Source organism: Myiozetetes cayanensis, unplaced genomic scaffold (assembly GCF_022539395.1).
Source record: "Myiozetetes cayanensis isolate MyiCay16 unplaced genomic scaffold, myiCay2020 scf16, whole genome shotgun sequence".
Taxonomy (NCBI): domain Eukaryota; kingdom Metazoa; phylum Chordata; class Aves; order Passeriformes; family Tyrannidae; genus Myiozetetes; species Myiozetetes cayanensis.
In genome coordinates, this window is record NW_026087270.1 from 9065075 (window position 1) to 9087995 (window position 22921).

Below are 22921 nucleotides of genomic sequence, written 5' to 3' on the forward strand. Positions count from 1 at the left end.
TTCTAAAAATGATATTTTGTATTTTTGTATTAATCCTTTGCTGGTGTAACATGCAAGTAGACGAAAACAAAACATGTACATTTAAATACGCAACAATAAAATATTTGTCCTCCCTTTAGAGGCTGTGTGTAATGAACAGCTACTACAATCTAACTTCACAGGGATGCTGAAGAGGTGGACAAAACTAGTGGGAATCCAGTAGTCTGGGGGGAACAAGGAAAATATTTACCTGTGTCTGAGAGGAGATGAAAGGAGCTGAGGCATTTACTTCTTTGTACAACAGCTGGTCTGTATTGTTAACTCCAGGCACTCAAAAGTCTACGGCAGTACCAGAGATATTTTTAAAGAACTAATGTTATCCTTCACATCTCATTTTAAGAGTCTGGGGGAGAAGGGGGGGTTGTGACTGGTTTTTAAAAGTAAAACTATGTCCTCTTTGTTTTCCGAGCTGTCAGAAATAACGGTGTGGGAATGGGGGCTACACTGCTGTCCCCTACCATCAGGAAGGGATTAACCTTGTACTTGTTTTTAAATGAAATCCAAGAAGACGATCCCAGGACTGGGCCAGCAGCGTGTTCAGAGCGAGGTCGCGCACACCGTAAGGGCTGTCCCATGAGGGCTGAGGGGACCCGCCCGCCTCCGGCCGGGGCACCGCGGGTGGGGATGGGGGAGCCGGGAGAGAACAGCCGGGAGGCGGCGGGGAGAGGAGGCATCTGGAGCGCCGTGTCCTGTTCTGGGCTCCTCAGCACCAGACATGGAGCCCCTGGAGCGCGTCCGGCAGTAGGACTAAGAAAATGTTTAGGGGAGTGGAGCACCTCTCTGACGAGAAAAGGCTGAGGGAGGTGAGACTGTTCAGCCTCGATAAGAGGCGGCTGAGAGGGGACCTCATCAGTGCGTATAAACATCTAAACGGGGAGTGCCAAGAAGACGGAGCCAGGCTCCAGTCGATGGGACAGAAACTGATGCACAGCAAGTTCCGCCCGAACGCGAGGAAGAACTTCTTTACTGTGCAGTGACCGTGCACTGGAATAGACTGCCCAGAGAGACGTGAAGTCTCCCGCACTGGTGACATCACAGGCATCCTGACATAACCCCGCGCCGAGCGCTCTGGGATGACCCTGCTCGAGCAGGGACGCAGGCGGGGCCAGGTGAGCGCTGTGGCCCCTCCCGGCCTGACCCACCCCGGCGCTCTGAGGCGAAGGGCGGGGCGGCCCCGCCCACACTGCGGCTCGCGGGGGGCGGAGCCAGGAGCCGCCGGGGCGGGGTCTGGAGTGGCTGTGGGCGGGGCCGTGCCTGGCTGTGGGCGGGGCCGTGTCTGGCTGTGGGCGGGCGGTCCCGACGAGGGGCGGGGCCATGTCCCCACCGCCCTTGCTAAAGATGGCGGCGCCGGCCGGGGTGGTCCCCGCAGGATCCCGTCGCGGGGTGATGACGCGCGGGCCGGAGCGGAGGGCGCGGTGATTCCCGGTGTTGTTGTTCCCGGTGTTGTTGTTCCCGGAGTCGTCGTTGTTTTTTTTCCCGGCGCGATGGCATCGCGAGCGGCCCCGCGCTGATGGCGGCGCGCCGGGCACCGCGCGGCCCCGCGCCCGCGCCCAGGCTGGACGAGTTCACGGTGCCCGCCGAGAAGAGCCGGCTGCTGGAGCGCAGCCGGGGCCGCATCGAGGGCTTGTTCGAAGTGCGGCTGGCGGTGCTGGGTGCGCAGGGGGACTGGCAGCCCGCGCTGCCGCCGCCCGCCGCCGCCAGGATCTGGGTGCAGCTGGCGGGCGGAGGGAAGGCCGTGAGCAGCGCCAAGGTACGGGCCGGGCCGGTGGGGGGGCAGAGACGCTGGGGCCGGGCCGGGCCCGGGAGACGGGGGAGAAAAGCGGGGAGGAAAACGGGAGCCCCAGCAGGAAACGCTGCCTTGGCAGGTGGGGGTGTGCCCGGTGCCAGGGAGTCTCCGGCCGTGTTGACACGAGCGTAGGGCACAAAGCGAAACAATCCGGCTGGGAGGGGCAGAGTCCGTCGGTGTGAGGCGCTCCCGCCCGCGGCTGGGGACAGGTCACACCGGGGAGAACGGGACGGGCTTTGCTCGCCGCTTCCTCCCCCCAAAGTCAAGAAATCCCTCGGGAATTGTTTGGGCGTTGCCATGTTTTGCCTCACAAAGTTCACCTATTCCGTGGCATTTAATACCTCGTTAGCGAAGCTCTGGCTAACAGGTTAACGGAGCTGATATTTCTTTAGTGGAATCGTGGTCAGAGCCCGCCCTCTTCCCTATCTGCTGGAGCAGATGGCTCTCCTTGACCGAACACTAAAAAAGTTAAGAGTTTTGTCTCTTCACGCTAAGCGCAGTTTGTTTGTTTCAGACCGGGACACCGGTTGCTGTGAAGTATCTTCACACGTGTTAAATGTCTTGTACAGCGAGCCTTTGGGGGGAGTTTCTGAGCAGTAATGCTGAAATTAGTATTACTCATAGCGAACCTGGCAAGTAGAGCTGTGTGAGTCATGTGATGAGAGCTTGGTGTGAGCGCTGGGTGGGCTGAAGGTACCTTTCCAACCCCAAATCTCAGTATGTGGGTGTTTGTCCGTCTGTTTGTTTAAATACGTTGTGGTGATCCTGAGCGTGTATTTTGGGACTTAATTCACAGACTTGGCAGTCTGCTTCCAAAAACTTAATCCCCTAACTGTGCAATGCATAAGAATTGCAAGGAAAATACTATAAATATTGAATTGTTCGACTGACATTTACACTAAACTGGTTTGCATGGGCTCAAACTCCAGAAACTGTGACAGGCAGCTGTTCTTCTTCTCCAGGCATTTGCAGTACAACTTCTTTTTTTTTCCAGGAAATTAAAGCCTGAAATAAATGGCACAAGACTTCAGTTTTCTAATTGTAGCTTTTCCTAACAACATACAAAATGTTTCCTACTTCTGATATTTTAAAGGGTACTTTAAAGGATATGAAGAAGGCTATTCACTTGCATGTAGAGCAGTTTTCAGACACTATCTGGAGGAATTACTGGCTAGAAAATAGTCAACAGTACATCTTCATTGTCTCCCTTTAAAGGATTTGGTGATAGCAATTCGTGGTTTAATTCATCAGTCACACACAGTGTATTCATTCTTCAGTGCTGCTTAGTTAAAAAAAACCAAGTTCCCAGATTTTGAGTATCCTTTTTACTGTTGTCCTGTTGCTCTGCAAAAGCAGTGGTCTGATGACTAAGGCACGGAAAATAATCCCTTGGCGTTGCTGCAGAAGCAGTTTGTGTTGCTGTGCCTTGATACCTGTGTGATGATGTAACTCCAACTCAAGGAAGTGCTGTTATGTTATTCATTACCTTGTATTGGCTTTGAGTTCCATTTAAAATAAGTTTAATTTTTGAGAGTAAAGATAGATACTAAAACGTGGTGCACTTGGGAGTCTGTGAATCCAGTGACTGCAGTTTAGAATCTGGTTTCACTGCATTACAGAATTTTAAGCACAGAAAGAGGCAGTTTGGGGAAAAATAATGCTACCTGAAATAAAAAATAATATAGTGTATTGACAGAATTTTGAACTCTTGACACATTTTAAATAAGTTAGCGTAGTGAATTTAACTGCAGTAACTTTTAGGTGGCAGAAACAGCACTGAGATTTTTAATTTTTTTTTTATCTTTGCGAAACCTGGACTTCAGGAATACAGAACTGTCTGGAGCCTGGAGTTCTCAGTCCTTTATCAGTAACAAAAATATAGGATAGCTACTGTTGGAATAAGCCTTAGGAAGTGTTCTTTAGAAACTGGTTTTAGAAGTTCAAGTCTATGAACTAGGTAGAATTGTCCAGTGGCAGGCATTTGTTCATGAAGTGTATGTTCTCTTTGACCAAAGAATGGGGATGGGAAAAAAAGTCTCTTTTGACTTGTCTTTTAAACTGTTAGAGCTACAACTTAAGTACCCTGTCACTATCAGTTTCAAGTAAATTTATTTATAAACAATAGGATATAAAAGGCTTCTGTGAGGTCTATTTAAAAATCATTTCAGATAACTGTGTTTTATTTCTGTTACCCGGTTTACTGGCAGTATTATTTACTTTCCTGCACTTCTTATGCTAAATTTGCTTTATTTTCTGATGTACTTGACCATTACTGACCTAATAAAAACTAACCCAATATATTGGCTTTTCACAACTATTCATTCTCCTCTCTTTCTCCTTTTAGGAGTATATCAAGGGACTGTGTGAACCTGAACTAGAAGAAAAGGAATATTACCCAAAGGACATGCACTGCATCTTTGTTGGTGCTCAGAGCCTGTTTCTCAACAGTCTTATTCAGGATACCTGTGCTGATGTAACAGTGCTGGAAATGGGATTGCTCGTTATTAAAGGGGGTGCAGAAGCTGTTGTTATGGCTCAAAGTCACGTCCAGCAGTTCGTGAAGCTTTTTGAGAATAACGAAAGCTTACTAAATGACAAGGAATCGGAGATTAAAAAGCAATTCAGGCAATTTGTGGAAGCACATGCAGATAAGTATACAATGGATTTACTGATTTTGCCTAGTGCACTAAAAAGAGAACTCCTGGCCCTCACCCAAACTGACTTCTGTGAAGTGGAGAGCGATATCATTGACCTCACAGGTCTTGAAAGCCCCAGAGGGCTTGCACAGACCAGTGCTTCCAAAGTAGTTGCTACAAACAGAGATGGAAAGGCAGGTGGTGAGGAAGCAAGAAACAATGCTGGCACACCTGTAACTGAGCTTACAAAGCAAATGGACACGGTGTTTTCTGATGCTCCTGAAACAACTTTTGTTCCCATAAAGGAGTCTCCGTCAGAGGCAATAGCATTTAAAGAAAGGCAGTCATGTAAAAGAAGATCATCTGATGAGGAGGAAAGGCTCTCTAAAAAGCAGTTCTCTTTGGAAAATGATCAGCAAGTGAAATCTTCTTCACACCACAATCGTTCAGACAGTGATACAGTTATTGATCTGTTCTCAGATAGGTGTGGTGAATCAGATGATCCTCCTTATTGCCTTAAAGAAGGTGATGATATCAGTGAGGAAATGGAATATAAGATTCTTGTGAACTTTTTCAGAACAATGGGGTATTCACAAAATATTGTAGAAAAAGTTATTGGTATCTTAGGGCAATCTGCGGAACCATTAATATTGCTGGAAGAAATTGAAAAGGAAAATTTGAAATTTCAAAAAGAATGTGAACAATCATCTCAAAAGCCCAGAACTGTCAATCCACCTTTAGGAAATAATGCAAAGAATTCACAAAAGCTAGAAAACAAATGTATTTCTAGGAAAAGTCCACTTAAATCCAGTCATATTTCAAAGGAGACAAAAAATGAATATCACAAAGTAACAGATGTATCAGACATGCAAGTTGACACAGAAGATAAAATGCGTACAGTGGTATGCAAACCTGCTTCCCCTTCCAGCAAAAATTCAGCTCTGTGCTGTAAGGAGAGAGACATTTACTGCCTTGGTAAGAGTCACAGCTCAAGGACAAACCATATAGAAACTGATGGCAGTGTAACTTTCAGCACTTTACAAGCTGGAGCACTAAAAGACATTGACTTTGTAGCCAGAGGGAGCTCAGATGTGCAGCGTGCCTCAACTAAGAGTAAAACTGCAGTTCATCAAAAATCCACAGGACCCTCAGCTGTACAGAACAGTCATCCTGTTTCTGAGGACAGACTGGGACACTGCAGCTCTGCTCAAGCGAGATCTGTCTACCAACGCCTTCCCCAAACCTCAAATTGTGAAAATTCAGTCCCAAACCACTTCTTGTCTTCACAAATACATCCTTCAAATCCTGAGAGAGAGGCAGTGGGACTGCACAGAAGTCATCCTGATCCTTCAGTTACTGGAGTTCAAAGGTTTTTGGACTCTCTGAAGAAGCCATACAGACTGGAGTTGAAAAATGAGCCTGGGAAACCGTATTTAAAGCACATAATTATTGATGGAAGCAATGTTGCAATTTCGTGAGTATTGTTATTTTCAGTTGTCTCTTTACTAACAGTTCAGTGATCTTGCAAATAAAATGGGGGCTAAGAGGTTGCAGTGGCACGTGTCAAGTTTTTGCTGGCTGTGTTTTTGGTGAGCAACAGTCCTGTACACTGCAGGGTTTTTCAGCTACTAGTGATGGCTGCACTGATGAGTTTTGGTAAAGCTTCATAATGAAAAATTGAGATTGAGAGCAGCCATGTTCATTGAAGAAGGTGCTGACTTGGTTTCACCACATTCAGAGCTCAGAGATAGTCCCTCGTGATTGGCAGCAATATAGCTCCTCTGGTCAGTCACTGGAGAATTAAGGGTTTCTGTCATTTTATAATCTTACTAAATTTAAAGGGAATGCCTAATGTTACCCATAACTCTTGACACTGCTTTAATTCGAGTACAGTGTTTTGCTACAGTGAATAGTTTTTAAAGTAAACATTTCCTCGTTGTTCAGACTGTTATTTAGAAAATGGTGATGCAAAAGTGCAAGTTGCAACTGAGTCATAAACTACCTTGAACATTTAAAAATATGTATTAGTGGAGGAAAGATGCAAATTGTGGGGGTCATGTGGGAAATAACAAATGTACCGCATCCTCTTTGTCTTTTTTTTTTTTTTAATATGAAGATACTTTTTTCATGTGTGTATTTCATGATCATTTCATGGGGGTTTGTGTCTTTTTTTTTTAACAACTAAATATATCTGAAACCAGTGGATTAAAAGATGGTGAATATACATCTTATTTCTGACTGTGACAGTACTGTAGGCAGTGGTGTCCTAACTTTTTTTGATTGAACACCCCATGAATAAAGAAATCTTTGAGTATACATCCCAATATACATGTATGTTCCAACTATATATGTTCATTACTGGAGTTCATTGCGTTCATCCATCAATGACTGCCTTGCACTCCAGCTGGGGTGCACACACCCCATGTTAGAGCAGGGCAGAGTACCTGAGGGGTGTTGGCATACAGTCCCCAAAAAGAGGTTATATAACACCTCCTGCTCAACCAAGTGAAAACTGCTTATGAAACATAAAGGACAGAGCTGCCTCAAATGAGCAGAACCATTGAGATATTTAAATGTCCTACTAAATAATCAATGCATGGGGGCCTGTTGGTTTTATTATGTAGGTATTGTGCAGCTTCCTTCAGGCTGAATAGAGCTTCGTTATTTTCTTCCATCTTAGAAAGTGAAGAATTGGTTTGCAATTTTACTTTGAATTTTTTGGTTTTTTTTTTTCCTCTCCAGTTTTTCTTCTCAGTACCCTGAAATTACAGACAGCTGCTTCCATGCCTATGCTGTTTCGGGGTTCTTTTGAGCACTGAGTACTGTGGGCTTTTGGTTTGGGTTTTTTACGGGCATGGGTATTAGTGTGTAACCCTCATGCTTAGCCTAATGCTATATGGGTTTCTGAACCAGTGCTTGCCTTATATCCTAAGTCTGGAAAACTGCAAGAAGCTGTAGAATTTTTTCTTTTGACATGTGCAGGACACTGCTGTGTTTTTATCTGTACTTTCAGTGTGCTTGTGGAATGATAGAAAGCCCAGAGTTTACCCTAGCTGCTAAAAATTACCTCTTTTTGTATGCTGAAAACAGGTCTTTGGAAGCAGACTGAAATATCCAGATAGTTGTTGAGTAATTATAAATTAAATATTGTTAAAATGTGGAAGAAACTCAGAATGAAAGAATAACTGAATGGAATTGTATCTTGCTAGAACAGTTTGTAAATTATATGTACTTGGGGTGGTGCATCCCCTGCCCTGCTCCCCCTCCTCCTTGGGTCTGTTCTGCAGTCCCAAAAGCTCTTGATAAGCCTTGACCAAACTGGCTGAGCAGTGAAATGTCCCCTGACCTTATCAGTGGGGCCATGAGGCACTCCCTGATCCTACCAGGAGCTCCTGCATAGTAAAGGTGGGAACAATCAGAAACATCAGCTGCCCAGCCAAGGTGGGAAACAAAGGATAAGCAATTATCCTTGGAAGCCTTGGTAAACCATTTACCTGAACTGTGGCTCATGGTTACTGCACTTCATGAGGAAAGCCCAGCAGTCACTGAGTTGGGTTGTTGCCAGGATGCAAACTCACTGATGACCATAGTCAATCATCTTGTGACCCTATAAAGAGCCGTCCTGAGTGAGGCCCTTTGAGCTCTCCCTGTGAGTTGGACACAGCTCAGAAATCACAAATCCTCAAGTCTGTGATACTCAGAGGGCTGTCACTGGCAGTGAGGCTCCACCAGACTCCACACCTCTTGAGGTGCAACCCTTGCCTATTGGAAAACGTGAAGGGATTTGATGTGAGCAGTCCACTGAACCTGAGGTCAATTTTTCTTAGGTACCTTTCCAGACAGAGAAATAGGGGCACACATTGCTTTACCTGTGTGCATGTGAATTGGTTATGGTATGAATGTGACCATCTCAAATCTCTAGTTAGGTCACTGCTATGACTGTAGTGAGCCCTGTAAATGGAATCGCTTTGTAAATGTTCAAGTACTCGGTGATTAAGTACTGCTAAACCCTTTTGCACTCTTATCTTTTCATCCACCTGCTTTTGCATTCCCAGCTTGGGTGTGAATTATTCCAAATTGCTTCTAATTTGATCCTCCTTTGTATGCTTTAATCTGTGTAGTAGGTAATGAACTTCCTTTTCACAAGTTCCCAAGAGGGACCGTTACCACTAAATTCCGTAAAGTTGTATTTTGACAACTTGACATTAAAATCAGCTTTTGCCCATACCTTTTGATGGAGTTTTTTAAGCTGCCAAACTACTCATTTGTAACAGTACTTTAGTGGCAAAACCGAAGGGAAAACATTGCATGTCGGAGAAGGCAACCTGCTGTTTGCTACTTTGTGCTTCTTATGGTAATTGCATTCCTTTATTTGACTGTACTTGACACCAAGAATCACTAATTTTATGAGGGCAAGTGTGGCATAGTATTTGTTTTCCTTTGGAAACTCTCTTAGTAAGTCAGACTTTTGCCTTTTATGTTTCAGATGTAGCTTAGTCATTTTTCTACCTTTCTACAGAAAGAATTACTCTCCGAATTCAGAGAATCTTAATAGATTTAAATTTTGGCAAATTTATTTTAAAAGGAATTTACAAACTTGAAAAAGGATAAATGAATGCTACTGAAAGCTGAGTTTCACTGTAAAATATTTCCATGGAAGTCTCTTAAAGACCATTCTGTTGGGAAGATGTCTTGGTAGGATAAACTAGGGTTTAAAGATAAGAGTCTGTTGAAAAACAACAGGGCTCACTATTAGGTTTATAATAAGTAATTGCATATTAACTGGGAGAGTGGTTTCAAATGCTCATACAACTGGCTCACTTATTGTTCCAAAAACTTTGCAGTGACTCAACATCTGACTCAAAACATAGACTGGGCACTATTTTGCAAGAAATGCTTTGTCTGCTCATGCCCTCAGTGCTCAATCAGTGTCTTTTCTAGCAAAGCATATCTTTGTTTTGTCTAAGTGTGACCTCTAATCCATGAAAACATGCAGGGAAAAGTTTCTGAATGAAAACTGGATTTAGCCTTTATGTCAAGTGCTAATAGTGTTTGGTAGGAATTTACTCTAAAGGTATTTTTGATGCTATCTTCTGTGCTTTATTTTAAAATTCTTTTCCCATTATTCCACAGAAACTCAGTTCCCAGAGTCTGATTAGACAGTTCATTGGTAAAGGACACACTTGTGCCATGTATTAAATAGGCATAAAGGATCAGTGAGAATTCCGGTTGGGAGGGATTTTGCAAGGTCATCAACTCAAATCTTAGTATCCCTCATATTAGGCAGTAGCTGATTTTTCTGGAAAGTCACTTAAGTGAGTTGCAAAAACAGGTAATGAACATCTTATATTTTTAAATGGAGGAAAAAGTTTAACACAGAAATTAAGTGTTTGAAAATCCTTCTTCAAAGAAATTTCATTGCTTTGCTTTAGAACAACAGTTCAGATTGTTGAAAGGAAGGGAGAGGAGTCCCTAGTATCATGAATTGTCAGAGGACTTCACAGATGTAATCCTTGGTCAACCTTTGGTAAAGCAAAGGCCTTCTATTTTGTAGTAGGACTGTATTTGGATTATATATATATATAATTATATATATATACACACATACTCTGTAGATGTCAAAACCCATCACTATTGACCTCTTCTTTTAAGTTAAACCCACTTCTGATTAGCCCAATATTGTTGTGCCCAAGCAACTAAAAGGAGACTGATCTATACAATTGCCAAGTGATGTATCTGTTCCCTTGCTGAGGATCTCTTTCCGTTTATGATTCCTCATCTCTAACATCCATCTGCCTTTTCTTTTGCTGAGGCTGTTCGTGTAACTTTTGGCTTCACTTTGCAAGGCTTTGTTCCATTTTTTGTCTTCATAGTAGTAAAACCCTAGTGAATTTAATCTTCCTTTTCTCTCTTTCACCCCCAGTCATGGTCTAAGGAAATTCTTCTCCTGTCGAGGAATTGCAATAGCTGTTGACTACTTTTGGAAACGTGGCCATAGAAATATAACAGTGTTTGTTCCACAGTGGAGAACAAGACGTGACCCTTTCATTACAGGTGAGGGAAACTTCCTAATATTTTTTAATTAAAACAGACTGTAACTATTTCTTGGGATACTTCTGTGAAGAATGACTGGGGAAGGAGTATTTCATAGGACGTTAAGCAGGAGCAGTCTGGCTGCTCAGCACGTGTGACTGGGTTTCTGTATGCAGTGTGAGACACTGAAATGCTGTCTAGGCAAACTGGGATGCCATTGAGTGGAAGCCTTTTGGCTTTGGTTTTTGTTTGCTCTTTAATTTCTAGTTTTGACCTCTTTCTCCCCATTTTTATAATATTAGCAGTTCTTCCATTATCAGTGTCATTTCTATGGATAATTGGGTACAAAAATAGCCCATCTTCTCTGCTAATTATATGTCAGACTAATTGTCAAATCATGTTTTAACAGAGCAGGATTTCTTAACACAGCTCCAGGATGTTGGAATATTGTCTTTAACCCCTGCAAGGATGGTTTTAGGAGCAAGAATTGCTTCTCATGATGACAGGTACAGAACATACATTGTTTTAAAGTCTTTTTAAACACCTGACTAATGGCTGTAAAAGCGTAATGCTTTGTGAGTGGTTCTATTAGCTAGTTCTGCAACCTCTCTAGGCAGAGCTATGCATCCAACTTAAGACTGAGTTCTACACCTGTAACATTATTTTGCTGTTGCAAGAAACGCTCCTGTGTATTCAGAAAGTCAGGGAAAATGGCAAATTTTCATGGCTATTTAAAAAAACAAAAGTCCATTTCAAATGTCGTCACTATGTATTGAGGAGGAAATTGGTCTTCCAGTAATGGTTTTGTGCTTTCCTGATCCTCAGTCTAACCCTAAATTGCCTTTTATACTGGAGGCGTAAATCAGTGACAATTTAGCTCCATTTTTTTCTCGATGCCATGGTGGCATAAAGACATTGCTGTGTATTTGGAGCAGTGTATTTATAACAGTAAATTTCCAAGTTAATTTGAGCACCAAAGATCAGCTTCAAAATGTGGGGATCATCTTTCAGTGAACAAAACAGTGGAGCTTTAGGAGTTTGTGTTGTGGGAGTTTCCTGGTTCTTCCTTTTGCCAGATTTTCCCAGTCTTGAGACACAGTTAAAAGCACTTGCTGCTTGAGTTATTTGGGTTTTCCTTTATCCACAACCAGTTTTCCTAATTCTCCATGGATGCACAGCTTGCAGCTTTGAAATTGTGTTTTGCAGATCACTGCAGTTTGCTGGGTTTTGGTGTCTTTTTCCTACAAATAACCATTCCTACTTTATTTTTCTGACTACAAAATTATCAAGTTCTTGTGTCATGGGCAGGTCTATTTTTGTTAGATTGCACAATCCAGTAGCTGGTTTCAAAACTTTGATATGCAAAAGTATATAGAATGTACCTAATTTATCTTTCTTGCTAAAATACAGCAACTCTGATTTCTTAACTATTAACCTTGTAGCAAAAAAAAAAAAAAGGTGCCAGGCAGCCAGCTTGGAGTTGTTTACACACTAATGTTTTATAGACACCCAGCCTTTCATATGAAATGCTATGGGTGCAGTATTTACAGTTGAGATTACTGGGGAAATAAGTGTTGTGATAACATATTTACACTTCTGTTACAAGTGTATGCTTTCCTTAAAAGGACACCATCTATTATCTCATCTCTAAAATAGTTTAAAATGGCAAAAAGCTTGTTTTCAGAGAGGTTAAAGTGAAAGCAAATATGGGGGTTTTTTAAACAAATCAGTAGTTACATTTTGTCAGAATTTATTTAACAACAAGGTTGTTGACAGAACAAACAAGTAACATGCATAACACTGTCTTGCAGAACATAGATATTAATGCTGAGGAAAAAAGGATATGGCAATGAGTTTGTGCTGGAATGTGTAACAAAAACTGTACTGTTCCATAAAGCAAGCCCTTCACCTCTTCAGATATTGAGATCATGGGGCTTGGGAGGTTTTGCTTGTGTGGTTGGTTTTACGGGAAGAAAACCTCCCATAAAGACTCTGCTGCACTAAATGCTACTCAAAACATTGGTTAAGGTGGGTCAAAACAGAGTCATTTCCTGGTAATCAAAGTGCTTGTTTTCATGCAAACAGATTGCTTTTGGATGATGAAACGTTTGGTTTTCTAGATCTTTGGATCCTTTTCAGCAAAGCAGTCTTAATGATCTTTGACATTATTTTTACAGGTTTTTATTACACCTTGCTGATAAAACTGGGGGTGTTATTGTGACTAATGATAACTTCAGAGAATTTGTGACAGAATCATTTGCCTGGAGAGAAATTATTCAAAAAAGGTAATCACTGAATTTTTATGAAGTCTTAAAAGGCTGTCTGTCCTTCCAGTTGTAGGCACTCGGCCTTCATGTTGGGTTTTTTGTTTTGTTTTGTTTTTTGTTTGTTTTTTTTGGGGTTTGTTTTTAATTTTATTTTTACTTAATCTATCAGGGAATTCTGCTAGATCTGGAGAAAGTACTATCTGTGTTTCACTATGTTGATTCATGGCCTTATAATCACGTGCTGAGTAGTCTAATGTTCCTATTATTCATATTTTCTAATGTATGTCTGTAATTGCTCGCATAAATAGGAGTTTGGTGTAACAGCACAGCTTCAGCACCTCTGAAGCTCAGTGTTGGATCCTGTTGGAGCACACACTTTGCAGTCCACTTCAACAGCCTTTCTTGTTTAAAAGTTCATTTTTTTCAAGAAGACACAGTAGCTGATGCACACCCAGTATCACTTCTGAGGTTTCAGAATCAATCACTTCTTACTCAAGTACCACAGATTGGCAGCTAAACAAAATGAGCACTTGCAGCATGTCCATGTAGCCATTTCCCTGCAAATGTTGAGTGTCCCTTGGGTTGAGTTCACTTAGCTATCAAATATCCCTGCCTCAGCTTGTGGAATCTGTTTCTTCTGTGCAAATAGTTTCCTTGGTTTTGTTTGTTTGTTTGTTGGGTTTGGGTGGGTTTTGTTTTTTTCCCTTTCAGTTGAATCAGATCACTTTACTGTTAAGGTATAACAATCTATAACAATCTGCTACTGAGATTTCCCACTGACATCTTCTGAAGGTACATCAGACTAGATCTAATGAAATAAGTACAGACTGCCCTGGGTCCTCCCAGTATAGCTGGGAGAACAGGGAGTTGATATTGCTAATCTTGTAGGTATTTACACTGTTTCTTGAGTGAGTTCTACCCAAGTCAGGTTCTGTTCTACAGAACTGTACAAGAATACTTGGCACGTCATCTCGAGTCTGTGGTTTTTTTAAGAGCTTATGTTAACATCTGCTCTTAGTTTTACTTCTGGGGAAATTCCGCTGCACCAAATTCTCTCCCTGCAGACAAATTTTAGTTTAACTGGTTTTTGTTTGGTTTCTTCCCCCCACCCCCCCATCCCAAAATTATTCCAGAAAAAATAGCTTAGTGTCTTAACTGTAAACAGCTAATGCTATGTTTGCTAGTTTTGTGGCTTTCTGCTAACACAGGCATTTTAGCTACATGACTGAAGATCCTTACGAGGAAGCAGAGTTACAACAACCAGAAAATCTTCTCTAATGGCCTAGAAAATTCCATCCTGGTCTTGCTACAAAAATTTGCAGTCATAAAACTGTTGCTGTCGGGAAAAAAAAAAAAAGAGAAGCTCTGTGTTCTGCAGTGTAATGGGAAGAGTTCTCAGCTCCCATTGGATTATTTTGACAGTGAATTCTGGTTGTATCTCTTGGGTTTTTACTAATTAAACCTCAGTGATTCCTGATGTATAGCCCCTACTCTAAGGCAGTTTGTCCCGTGCTACAGAGGTGAAGGACAAGGGTGTGCTCCCTTGTTATTTAATAACACTGAAAGAACTGTCTTGCAGGTTGCTCCAGTACACTTTTGCTGGTGACATATTTATGGTTCCTGATGATCCTTTGGGAAGAAATGGACCCAGATTAGATGACTTCCTTCGAAGTGAAGGCTGTCCCAGGTATAAGCACTGTTTTCACTTTTGTTTGACACAGTTATGATTTCACACTTGAAATAAACTGTTTACCTGGTTCACTGAAACACTGTAAAAGCACAGTAAAATTAAGCAGGAGCACTGTATAGTATTTATTGGCTTAACAACAAACTTATTTTTCCTGTCCAGAAACTGGTGGTGACATTTGTGTCTAATCAAGATGTCTCTCAGAACTAAGATAAGTAAGACAAGAACTTCCTTTGAGATTTGGTTGTGGTGGCTTTCATGCAAAGGTGTGTTAACAGCACACTGAGGTGCCAGTGATTTGGGTATGTGGTAGTCAGACATCCTACTGATGACACTGATGTTATCTCAAACACCTTGGTGGGTCACTTACAGTGGGACAGTAGGTGCTATAAACACTGCACTCTTTTTTGTCACTGGAGAGGTGTTTCACTTGGTGGTTGAGGGTACAGTACTGCTGTTAAAACAGCTTTTGAGGCATTGTTTTTAAATGCATTTGTATTTGAGTAATAATTATAAGTACTAATGAACATATATCGTTCCTTTAAGATTAACGTACTTGTTAGCTGTGCACGTATTCAAAGTATGAAGGTGCTTTGCATCAACTACCAAGACCTGAAGATTAGTTTGCTCTTTTGCACAAGAAAATAATCTGCTCTTCTTTCACCAGCTTACCAATAATAGATGCTAATAGTTCTGAGAAGTACTGAGAGCGCTTTTAAAAACAAGTGAGGTAATTAAAACGTGGCAATAGAAAAGGCCAATTCTTAAACTGTACTTAATACCTGGAATGAGGAAGAATCTCATCTATTAGAAACATTTGAGGAAAGTGAAACATATATATACCAATAGATCACAAGTTGATAAGAAAATAAGCGTGCTGACATTTAAAAAGCAAGTTCAGTTCTAGAATTCTAATAGGAAATGCAAAGAAAATATTTAAGCTTTATCACAAAACCCTTATGAGATGTTATTTGGAACATTGTGTTTTACCTGCCCATGTCTGAGGAAAAATGAAATTGAAACTGTTCTGAGAGGTGAGTGTGATCACTGTAGGAATGGAGAGAGGCTCCTTTGAGAGGGCCTGTTAAGAGCTCGGTTTCTTATTTGTAAACTTGGAACTGGAACTGGCTTTGGGGTTTCTTTGGTTTCTGTTGGAGTTGTTTGGCACGAGGAGCAGGGGGGGACAGACAAGACAAGAAAGCTGCCAGTGTAAAGAGTTAATCTTGTTCCTTCCCTGAGACTTTTCTACATGAGTTCAGTGATGCAGAAACCATAAATGGCACCAGGAATAAGATCAGAAACTAGAAGAATCTTGAGCAATTACAGAGTCTTTCTGTGTGAGTAATGGGAAGTGTCATAACCCAAATGCTTTTAAATAGAGCTCTATAATTTACATACTCCTTCTCTTGGTGGTAGGAAACTGGACTGTAACATGAGTTCCAGTTCACATTTCTGTGTTATCTGGTGGCATCTGAAGTAGACTGGGCCTTAAATTTTGGAGTGCTGGCAGTTTGTAGAGTAGCAATAACTTTTCAAAGTCTGAAATGAAATCTCAATAATTAAGGAAGACTATTCAAATTCTGACATTGCTACAAATACTTCATTGCCCCATCAAGGATATTATATAAGGGAAACAAGGCTTTGATCTAAATGTGAGCACAGCTCACAGTCAAGAGCAAAAATAGGTGAGGAACAGTCTTGTGGAGCATCTGGAAACCCTTCTGATCTGTCAGTATTTTCAAATGTTCTGAATCAATGTATATGTGTTCAGTGTATCTTTTTAGCCATATCCTCATAAAATGAACTCTGACTCTTGCTGTGTTCTGTCAGGTAAGGTACTCACAGCGTATTGAGGTGATATCAGTGTTCTTAGTTGTGCCAGATTCAACTTGAGAACTGCTAAACCTGCTGTCTTGTTTCACTTTGAAAGAAAGTTTGTCACTTGATTCCAGTCAGGAACTGGCTGAGCAGCAGTGAAGTGTAAGTCAGACACATTTCCCTCTTGTACAGGGGCTGCTACAGCTACCATCTCCTTTAGCTTCATTTAATAAACATTTTTATTTTATTCCACAGAGATTCTTGGTCAGCACAGAAGACTTTTCAGAGCAGTGGACAATATTCTTCTGAGGCACCTTTCTTCATCCCCAAAGCACCCAGTAGCAGTCGACAGCCAGAAGGCAGAGATGGCCGTTCATCACCGTGGCTTCCGCTGGAAGAAAACATAGAGGCTCATCCACCACAGAGATCTGCCTCAGAAACAGTGCAGCTCAGGGAAGCCCTGATAAAAATCTTTCCTGATTATGATCAAAGACAGAAGATTGATCAGATACTGTCGTCTCATCCATTCATGAGAGATCTTAATGCACTGTCAGCCATGGTGCTTGACTGAGTGTTGTACAAAGCTTTTATATCACCACTGATCTGACTAACGAATATCAATGTGAAGAAAAATGTTACTCTGTTATATTACCTTGTGAATATGCAAAATGTAATTTTATTTGTATAAACAAAGATATTTTTGTGTATGTTCTGTTGCTAATAGACTTCAGGGTTTAGTAAATTAAAAACTGCTGCTACTACGGATTTGTAGTAATATTTTCTATGAAAAAAAAACCCAAATCTTCTCTTCCACTTGAATTGTTTATTAAAGCAGTAGCAGTACTTACTTTTAAATGGACTGTTGGTACTTTTTTTTTAAAATCCTTTTCCCAGAAGGGAACAATCCTGTCAGTTTAGAGAGCCCTGTGTGTGGGAGCAGTGGGCTCGGTGCGCTGCCCCAGCGCTGCCACCAGGTGGCATCAGTGCGACCGTGAGGATGCCCGGGAATGCCGCTCCCACCTTTGGAAGTGCTTGGGATGCTGTAAGGGAAGATTGAATGCCAAGCAGGAGGAATCAGTAAGGGTGTTATGGCAAAACTGTGCATTATGTCAATGACTTCGGGATACTAAACAGCCTGTTGAAATTTTGGGCAGCTAAGAAGCTCTGTATGTGTGGGTAAATCTTAGTGCCTGCAGAGTGAAATCCAGGAAAATCCATTTGTCTGTTCATTCAAGCTGAGAAATACTGTGTTGGAGTAGTTATAAGAGAAAATATAAAATCACAGCTTTCATCAATAGAAGATATTTTGGATGCTTTAAAAGATCTGTGATACCTACATTGGCTGTTGAGTTGGAAATTCTCTTGACCATCAGTACTCTTTCAGAGTAGTTTTAGTATCTTTAACAATTGCACTGATACCTGTTTGTCTTTGCCCTGCCTGTTCTAAGCCTGAATGTTGTGATGTTAACAGAAAGTGATGCTGTTTACATAGAAAGGACATGTTTATGCAGAGTTCATAAACTGCAGTTAGCAGTCAGCTCCCACCCTTTAAATCTCTTCTGGGATCTATCCCAAAAGTAATGTGGAAAAAAAGCAACACAGTTTATGAAAACTGACCAACAGGACCACTTTCAAGAGTGGAGCAAAGTGAAGATTACTGTGTGTCTGTGTCTTTGTTGTACAGACTGAAATCTGTTACACCTTCCCTTTAACCAGTTTCTGATGCTAAGTGTTCACATTAATCAAATCAAATTGGACTATAAAGAAAATGTGGGCTACAAGAGCCCATGTTAAACTTCTGATGTACTGAGCCTTACCCTAAAGCATTAGTGGTCTTTCATGTGTCTTGTGAAGTCAGAAACAGAAGCTGAAGTCTTGCTTTTCCCTTAACAGAAGCAACCTGAAAGAGAATTGCAGCAACAAAAAAAGTTTTAGGAACAGTTATTACACCATGTCAAAAATACAAGTGAGGATGAAGAAAGTTCATCAAATATGTTTCTACATCCAAACAGACACATCTTAATTAAATTTTATTCTATATAAATGAATGGGGAATTCATTATTCAGGTGGGCAGAGCCATTCTGACCAGCAGATGTTTGCCAAGTAGTTCTTAACCTACTGTTACACAATCATCGAAGTTTCACCTTGCTCTACCTGTGTGCATGTCTGAACAGGCTCCTCGAAGAACTTGTCTTCTCTTGCTTATGTACATCCTGATTGCATGTGTTCAGTTTTTAGGTGTTGGTGGGGAGATACACATAATCTTTATTCCATAGAAAATGCTGAATTGGAAGGGGACCCATCTGGATCATTGAGCCCAACTCCTGGCCCTGCACAGGACACTCCAAGAATCCCACCCTGTGCCTGGGACTGTTGTCCAAATGCTTCTTGAACTCGGGCTGGTGCTGTGACCACTTCCCTGGGGAGCCTGTTCCAGTGCCCAAGCACCCTCTGGGTGAAAAAACCTTTTCCTGATACCCAGCCTAAGCCTCCCATGACTCAGCTTCAGGCTGTTCCCTTGGGTCCTGTCACTGCTTGTGAGAGTGAAGAGATCAGTACTTCTTTCTCTATTTCTTTGTGTAGTGTCTGTTTCTGAAGCATTTGCTTTGAGCTATTCAACCTTTGGTTGCTGAAACAACACAACTAGAAGCAGTGTTTTGAGTGGAAAAAAACAGGAACCTTCCCTTCTATGTGAGCGATGTGGCATTTCCCTCTCCCTCCCTTTAAAGGGGTAAAGTCCTGAGACTTTGTTCTGATTCCTGGGGTGAGGCTGAGTAAAAATTTCTGTGACAAATGCAACAGTTTTCTGTTGAAAGGAGCTTTTTCTCTTAAGTTTTAAGAGAATGTCATGTAAAGAATTTAATTCCAGTTGTAAACAAGTGAAGCTCCAACGAGTCCCAGGAGTCAGTGCCAGTGCTGCTGTTTTTCTTTCTGTTTCAGTGCCATATTAGGGGAGCTTGTGTTTTGGAAGAGCATTTCTGAACTGCCTTTTGTAACAGCAGAGAAAGTGCCTGTGAAAGTTCCATGACAAACAGTGACTCATACAGTGTCCTTCTAATACTGGCAGAGTTTCCTTCTGTTTTGCAAGCTTGCAGGCTGTATTTGATATGAATGCCTTTCTTGCTAGAATTTGGTGTAGCTGCACCCAATGCTATTTCTAGATCTGGGCCTGATTTATGTCCTGGATGGCTCTGTTTTATTGGGAAGCTTTAGCTCTGCTATAATTCATGTACAGGACCTCTTGTTTTCATAAACACAGTTTTGAGTAATGATGACTTTGCAGATTCAAACCTAATCTGCCTTGAGAAGTAAAGCTATCGTAGAGTATTCTGGTATTTGGAGTCTGGTTATGTAAGTAGTTGTGTCTCTGATGTGTTCAGTTTCTCCTTTTTATCACAGAATAGAAACCCAAGTGCCTTAAAACAGTGCAACTCACTGTGTTCAAAGTACTCTTAGTGCTCCTGACACCTACTCTGTGTGCTCAGTTTTGCACATATATGTTGTTATTTAGGTCTGCATGAAGTGGAAATACTGCAGTGCTCACGTACACGGGATAGACGATGGATTTTAAAAAACAGGTGGATTTTAGGTTTGTACATTTTTCACCTGTGTGTGCATGCATTTATGTTTGGAATGTGGTTCCATTGTACTACTGAAACTGCAGCTGTGTATGACAAACCAGGTCTTGCTGTCTGCCTTATGGATAGCTAAATTCTGTCAGATTGCATTATATAAATTTAATGGCATGTTCAAATGAAGCATTTTTTAAGTTTTGAATGCATTGGGTCCCCTTTTCAGCTTCTACTTGAGTATTTTTAACTGTTTCAGAAATTATACTTCGGGGGTACATAAGAGAATTAAAATATTACGTATTTTTAATAAAAAACCCCAGAAACTACAGTCCAAAGACATCAGAGTTCTGCTGAAATACACCAATTAACTTTTAGTTTCTTATAATTTGTCACTAAATGTAGGAATAATTGTGATTCAAATCCAAGTAGTGTATAATTTTGAATGAGCATGCAGTGTGCAAAGTATTGTTAGTAATCTTAGTATTGTTAATTTTAAAATAAAACTTTGCTGAGCAAAATATTATCAAGAGGCTATTGGTAAAAAAATAAAATGCTGCCTTGCATGTGTTTTATATAGAAACACAGGCACACGCCCTTCTTACAAAGACTGTTAAAGGTGAACCCAAACTGAGAGTTTCAGTTCTTTAATTTTTTGTGATTGTTTTGATGGACATTAAAGAGTTTTAAGTGTTTCTGGAAAGAAATACTAGCGCTGACATTTCCTGCGACAGTAGAGGGAGCCACGGGCTCACTCCTGCCTTCCAACACAGCTCGGCTTCTGGCGGCGATGGAGAGTGCTGGGGGTGATGTCTGAACACATCAGTGCCTGCACAGTGACCCTGCCTTAGAGTGCAGGAGTTCACTTGTAGGTCTTATTTTTGTCTTTTTAGTGTTTTACTGATATCCTCACAGCTGTGTGGTAGGTTTCATTTGCTTCCTGGCTCAGGTACTGTTCTTTTGTTTGCTAACAGTTCAGGTTTGATATGCAAATGACATTAGTAGTAACATATTTACTTTTTATACGAGTTCTTTGAATTCAAAATTGCAGCCGGAAGTCTGCTGTTAGAATCAATTCTGGTTTTCAAAAGTTACAATATCAGCACAAGAGAAATTGTATTTTAAAAAAATAAATAAGATAAATTCAGAAATTCAGAGACATTACATTAGAAATCGGAGAAGACATCACAGAGACTCACATAACAGCATGAGAGCAGAGCTGGCTGCCTAAAACTTGGTTAGGGGTAAAGCAGAATCCAAAAGCAGAGGCAGGAAGGGAGCAGCCCTTTCACTGGGACAAGGACTTGGGAGCACACAGGACTGAGTGATACTGAATCCACTCCAGAGTGTGACTGCAGCATGTGAGGAGCTTCACTGCCCCCTGAATCCACTGCACCCACTCAGCTGTGTGTTTTGCAAAGACAGAAGGAAATTGGGAATCTCTAAAAGGCAGAGCATGAAGGTCTGACAATATTTTCTTGCAAGGAGGAGAAGATACACTGTGGTTTATAAATACGTTGTGTGGGAGATCTTTGCAGCAGAGGGCCTTGAATTAAAAGAGGCACATCAAAGTCCTTTGCCAGATCTCCTACTGGCAGGACACCAAGAATATGGATAAGGACATTCTTGACATTCTAAAGTGAAGGGACATTAAAATAGTAATATTTGACATTCACTGGGAACAAATGAATGTTTTCTGTTGCACTTGTAGCTACCCAAGGATTCTTTTCATTAGGAAAATAGAATTTGTCATATTTTAACTTTTGACCAAACTTTTATTCTCTTGGCATGTGTGTCTATCAGCTGTTAGCACCTAATCTAAAGAGAAATTTCCTGGGCTGAATGTAACTTGTGAAACAAGTAACATCAACACACGGCTTCACAATGTTCAGACTTCTTTCCCTTCCAGATTTGAGCCGGAAACAGACTCTGAGTAAATGAATAAGGAGATAGCACTAGACATGAAATGGTTTAAGACAACACAAGCATGATCTTGAAATTAATTTGCAGGGTCTCTATCAATCTCAGTGTGTGCACAGGATTATTTTTGTTTAAAACCATTCAATACATTAATTTTGACTAATTATTGAGGGCTCTGATTCATAAGCAGTAGGTGTTGTAGTGGCCATGGTGTTACCATGGTGTTTGCAGGAGATTCACTTCAGCTGCCCTTGCTCCTGCAGGATTCTGTGTGTTGCCTTCCCAGTTGTCACAGCTGGCATGTTGGTTTAAACTGTTGTAGGTCGTGAGTCTGAGCCCTCAGTTCTCTGCTGTCAACAGAAATGCAGAGAGATACAGATATGGTAGCTAGATTGTTATCCTTTGTTTTATAGCATCCATCAAAGCCCTACTTTGTAAATGGAAATCAAATTAAGCTTTCCAGTATTACAGCAGCTATGAGTCTTCCAAATGATGATGGATTGAAATAATTCATGCAAAAGCCCAGGATATCTCATCTATCCCATCTGGTGGGTTTAGTCTCAGGGCCTTTCAGGGGCATTATTCAAATGTTTCTGGTAGGAGGTGAATGTAATTGCTGCTTGAGGAGCTATTTGGGAGGGGAGGTTATGATTTCTTTTAATATGATATTTAATTATATACAAATAATAAAGCAGCTTAAACAAGTTTGTAATGTTCCTGTAAAAATGTTATAACCCTTCATTTCTTTCCACACCAATAGGCTCTTGCTTGTCTTTTTGTTTGTTCCTCTAATTTTCTAGTTATCTTGTAGTTTTGATTGTTGTTTTTAATCAATTTTTTGGTTTAGTAATCTATGGAAGTTATTGCTTTAGGGTAAGCCTGTGATGTTTTGGGTTTGATTCTAGTGCACTGGTGAGTGACTGGGGCATGGGGAAGAAATTAAACCAGTAATGCAAAGTCAGAATTTGGAGCTTGAAAAACATATGACCAACTCTTAATTTGTAAGGACAGCTTGTAAGTGACATTTTTGTATGCCTATGCAAGACCATTTTCATGTTGGTCATAGTCATCTGGCTGCATCTTAAATAGTGAGGTATATCAAAATGTTTTAGTGAAAAAAAATTGTAGCTATTTATGGTGTATTTATAAATAAGCTAGCAGGTTA

The 22921-nt window shown here is 41.1% G+C and overlaps 1 protein-coding gene across 1 annotated transcript; it reads left to right on the forward strand.

Annotated features, from left to right (window-relative positions):
* The first annotated feature begins 1366 nt into the window (after nt 1-1366).
* Nucleotides 1367-17121, forward strand: N4BP1 (NEDD4 binding protein 1). The gene is made up of 7 exons (XM_050311384.1): nt 1367-1789; nt 4170-5935; nt 10385-10515; nt 10904-11000; nt 12672-12779; nt 14341-14448; nt 16522-17121. Exons 1-7 carry the CDS (start codon nt 1550-1552, stop codon nt 16835-16837), a joined length of 2766 nt encoding a protein of 921 aa, XP_050167341.1. The 5' UTR covers nt 1367-1549; the 3' UTR covers nt 16838-17121.
* The last annotated feature ends 5800 nt before the right edge of the window (nt 17122-22921 follow it).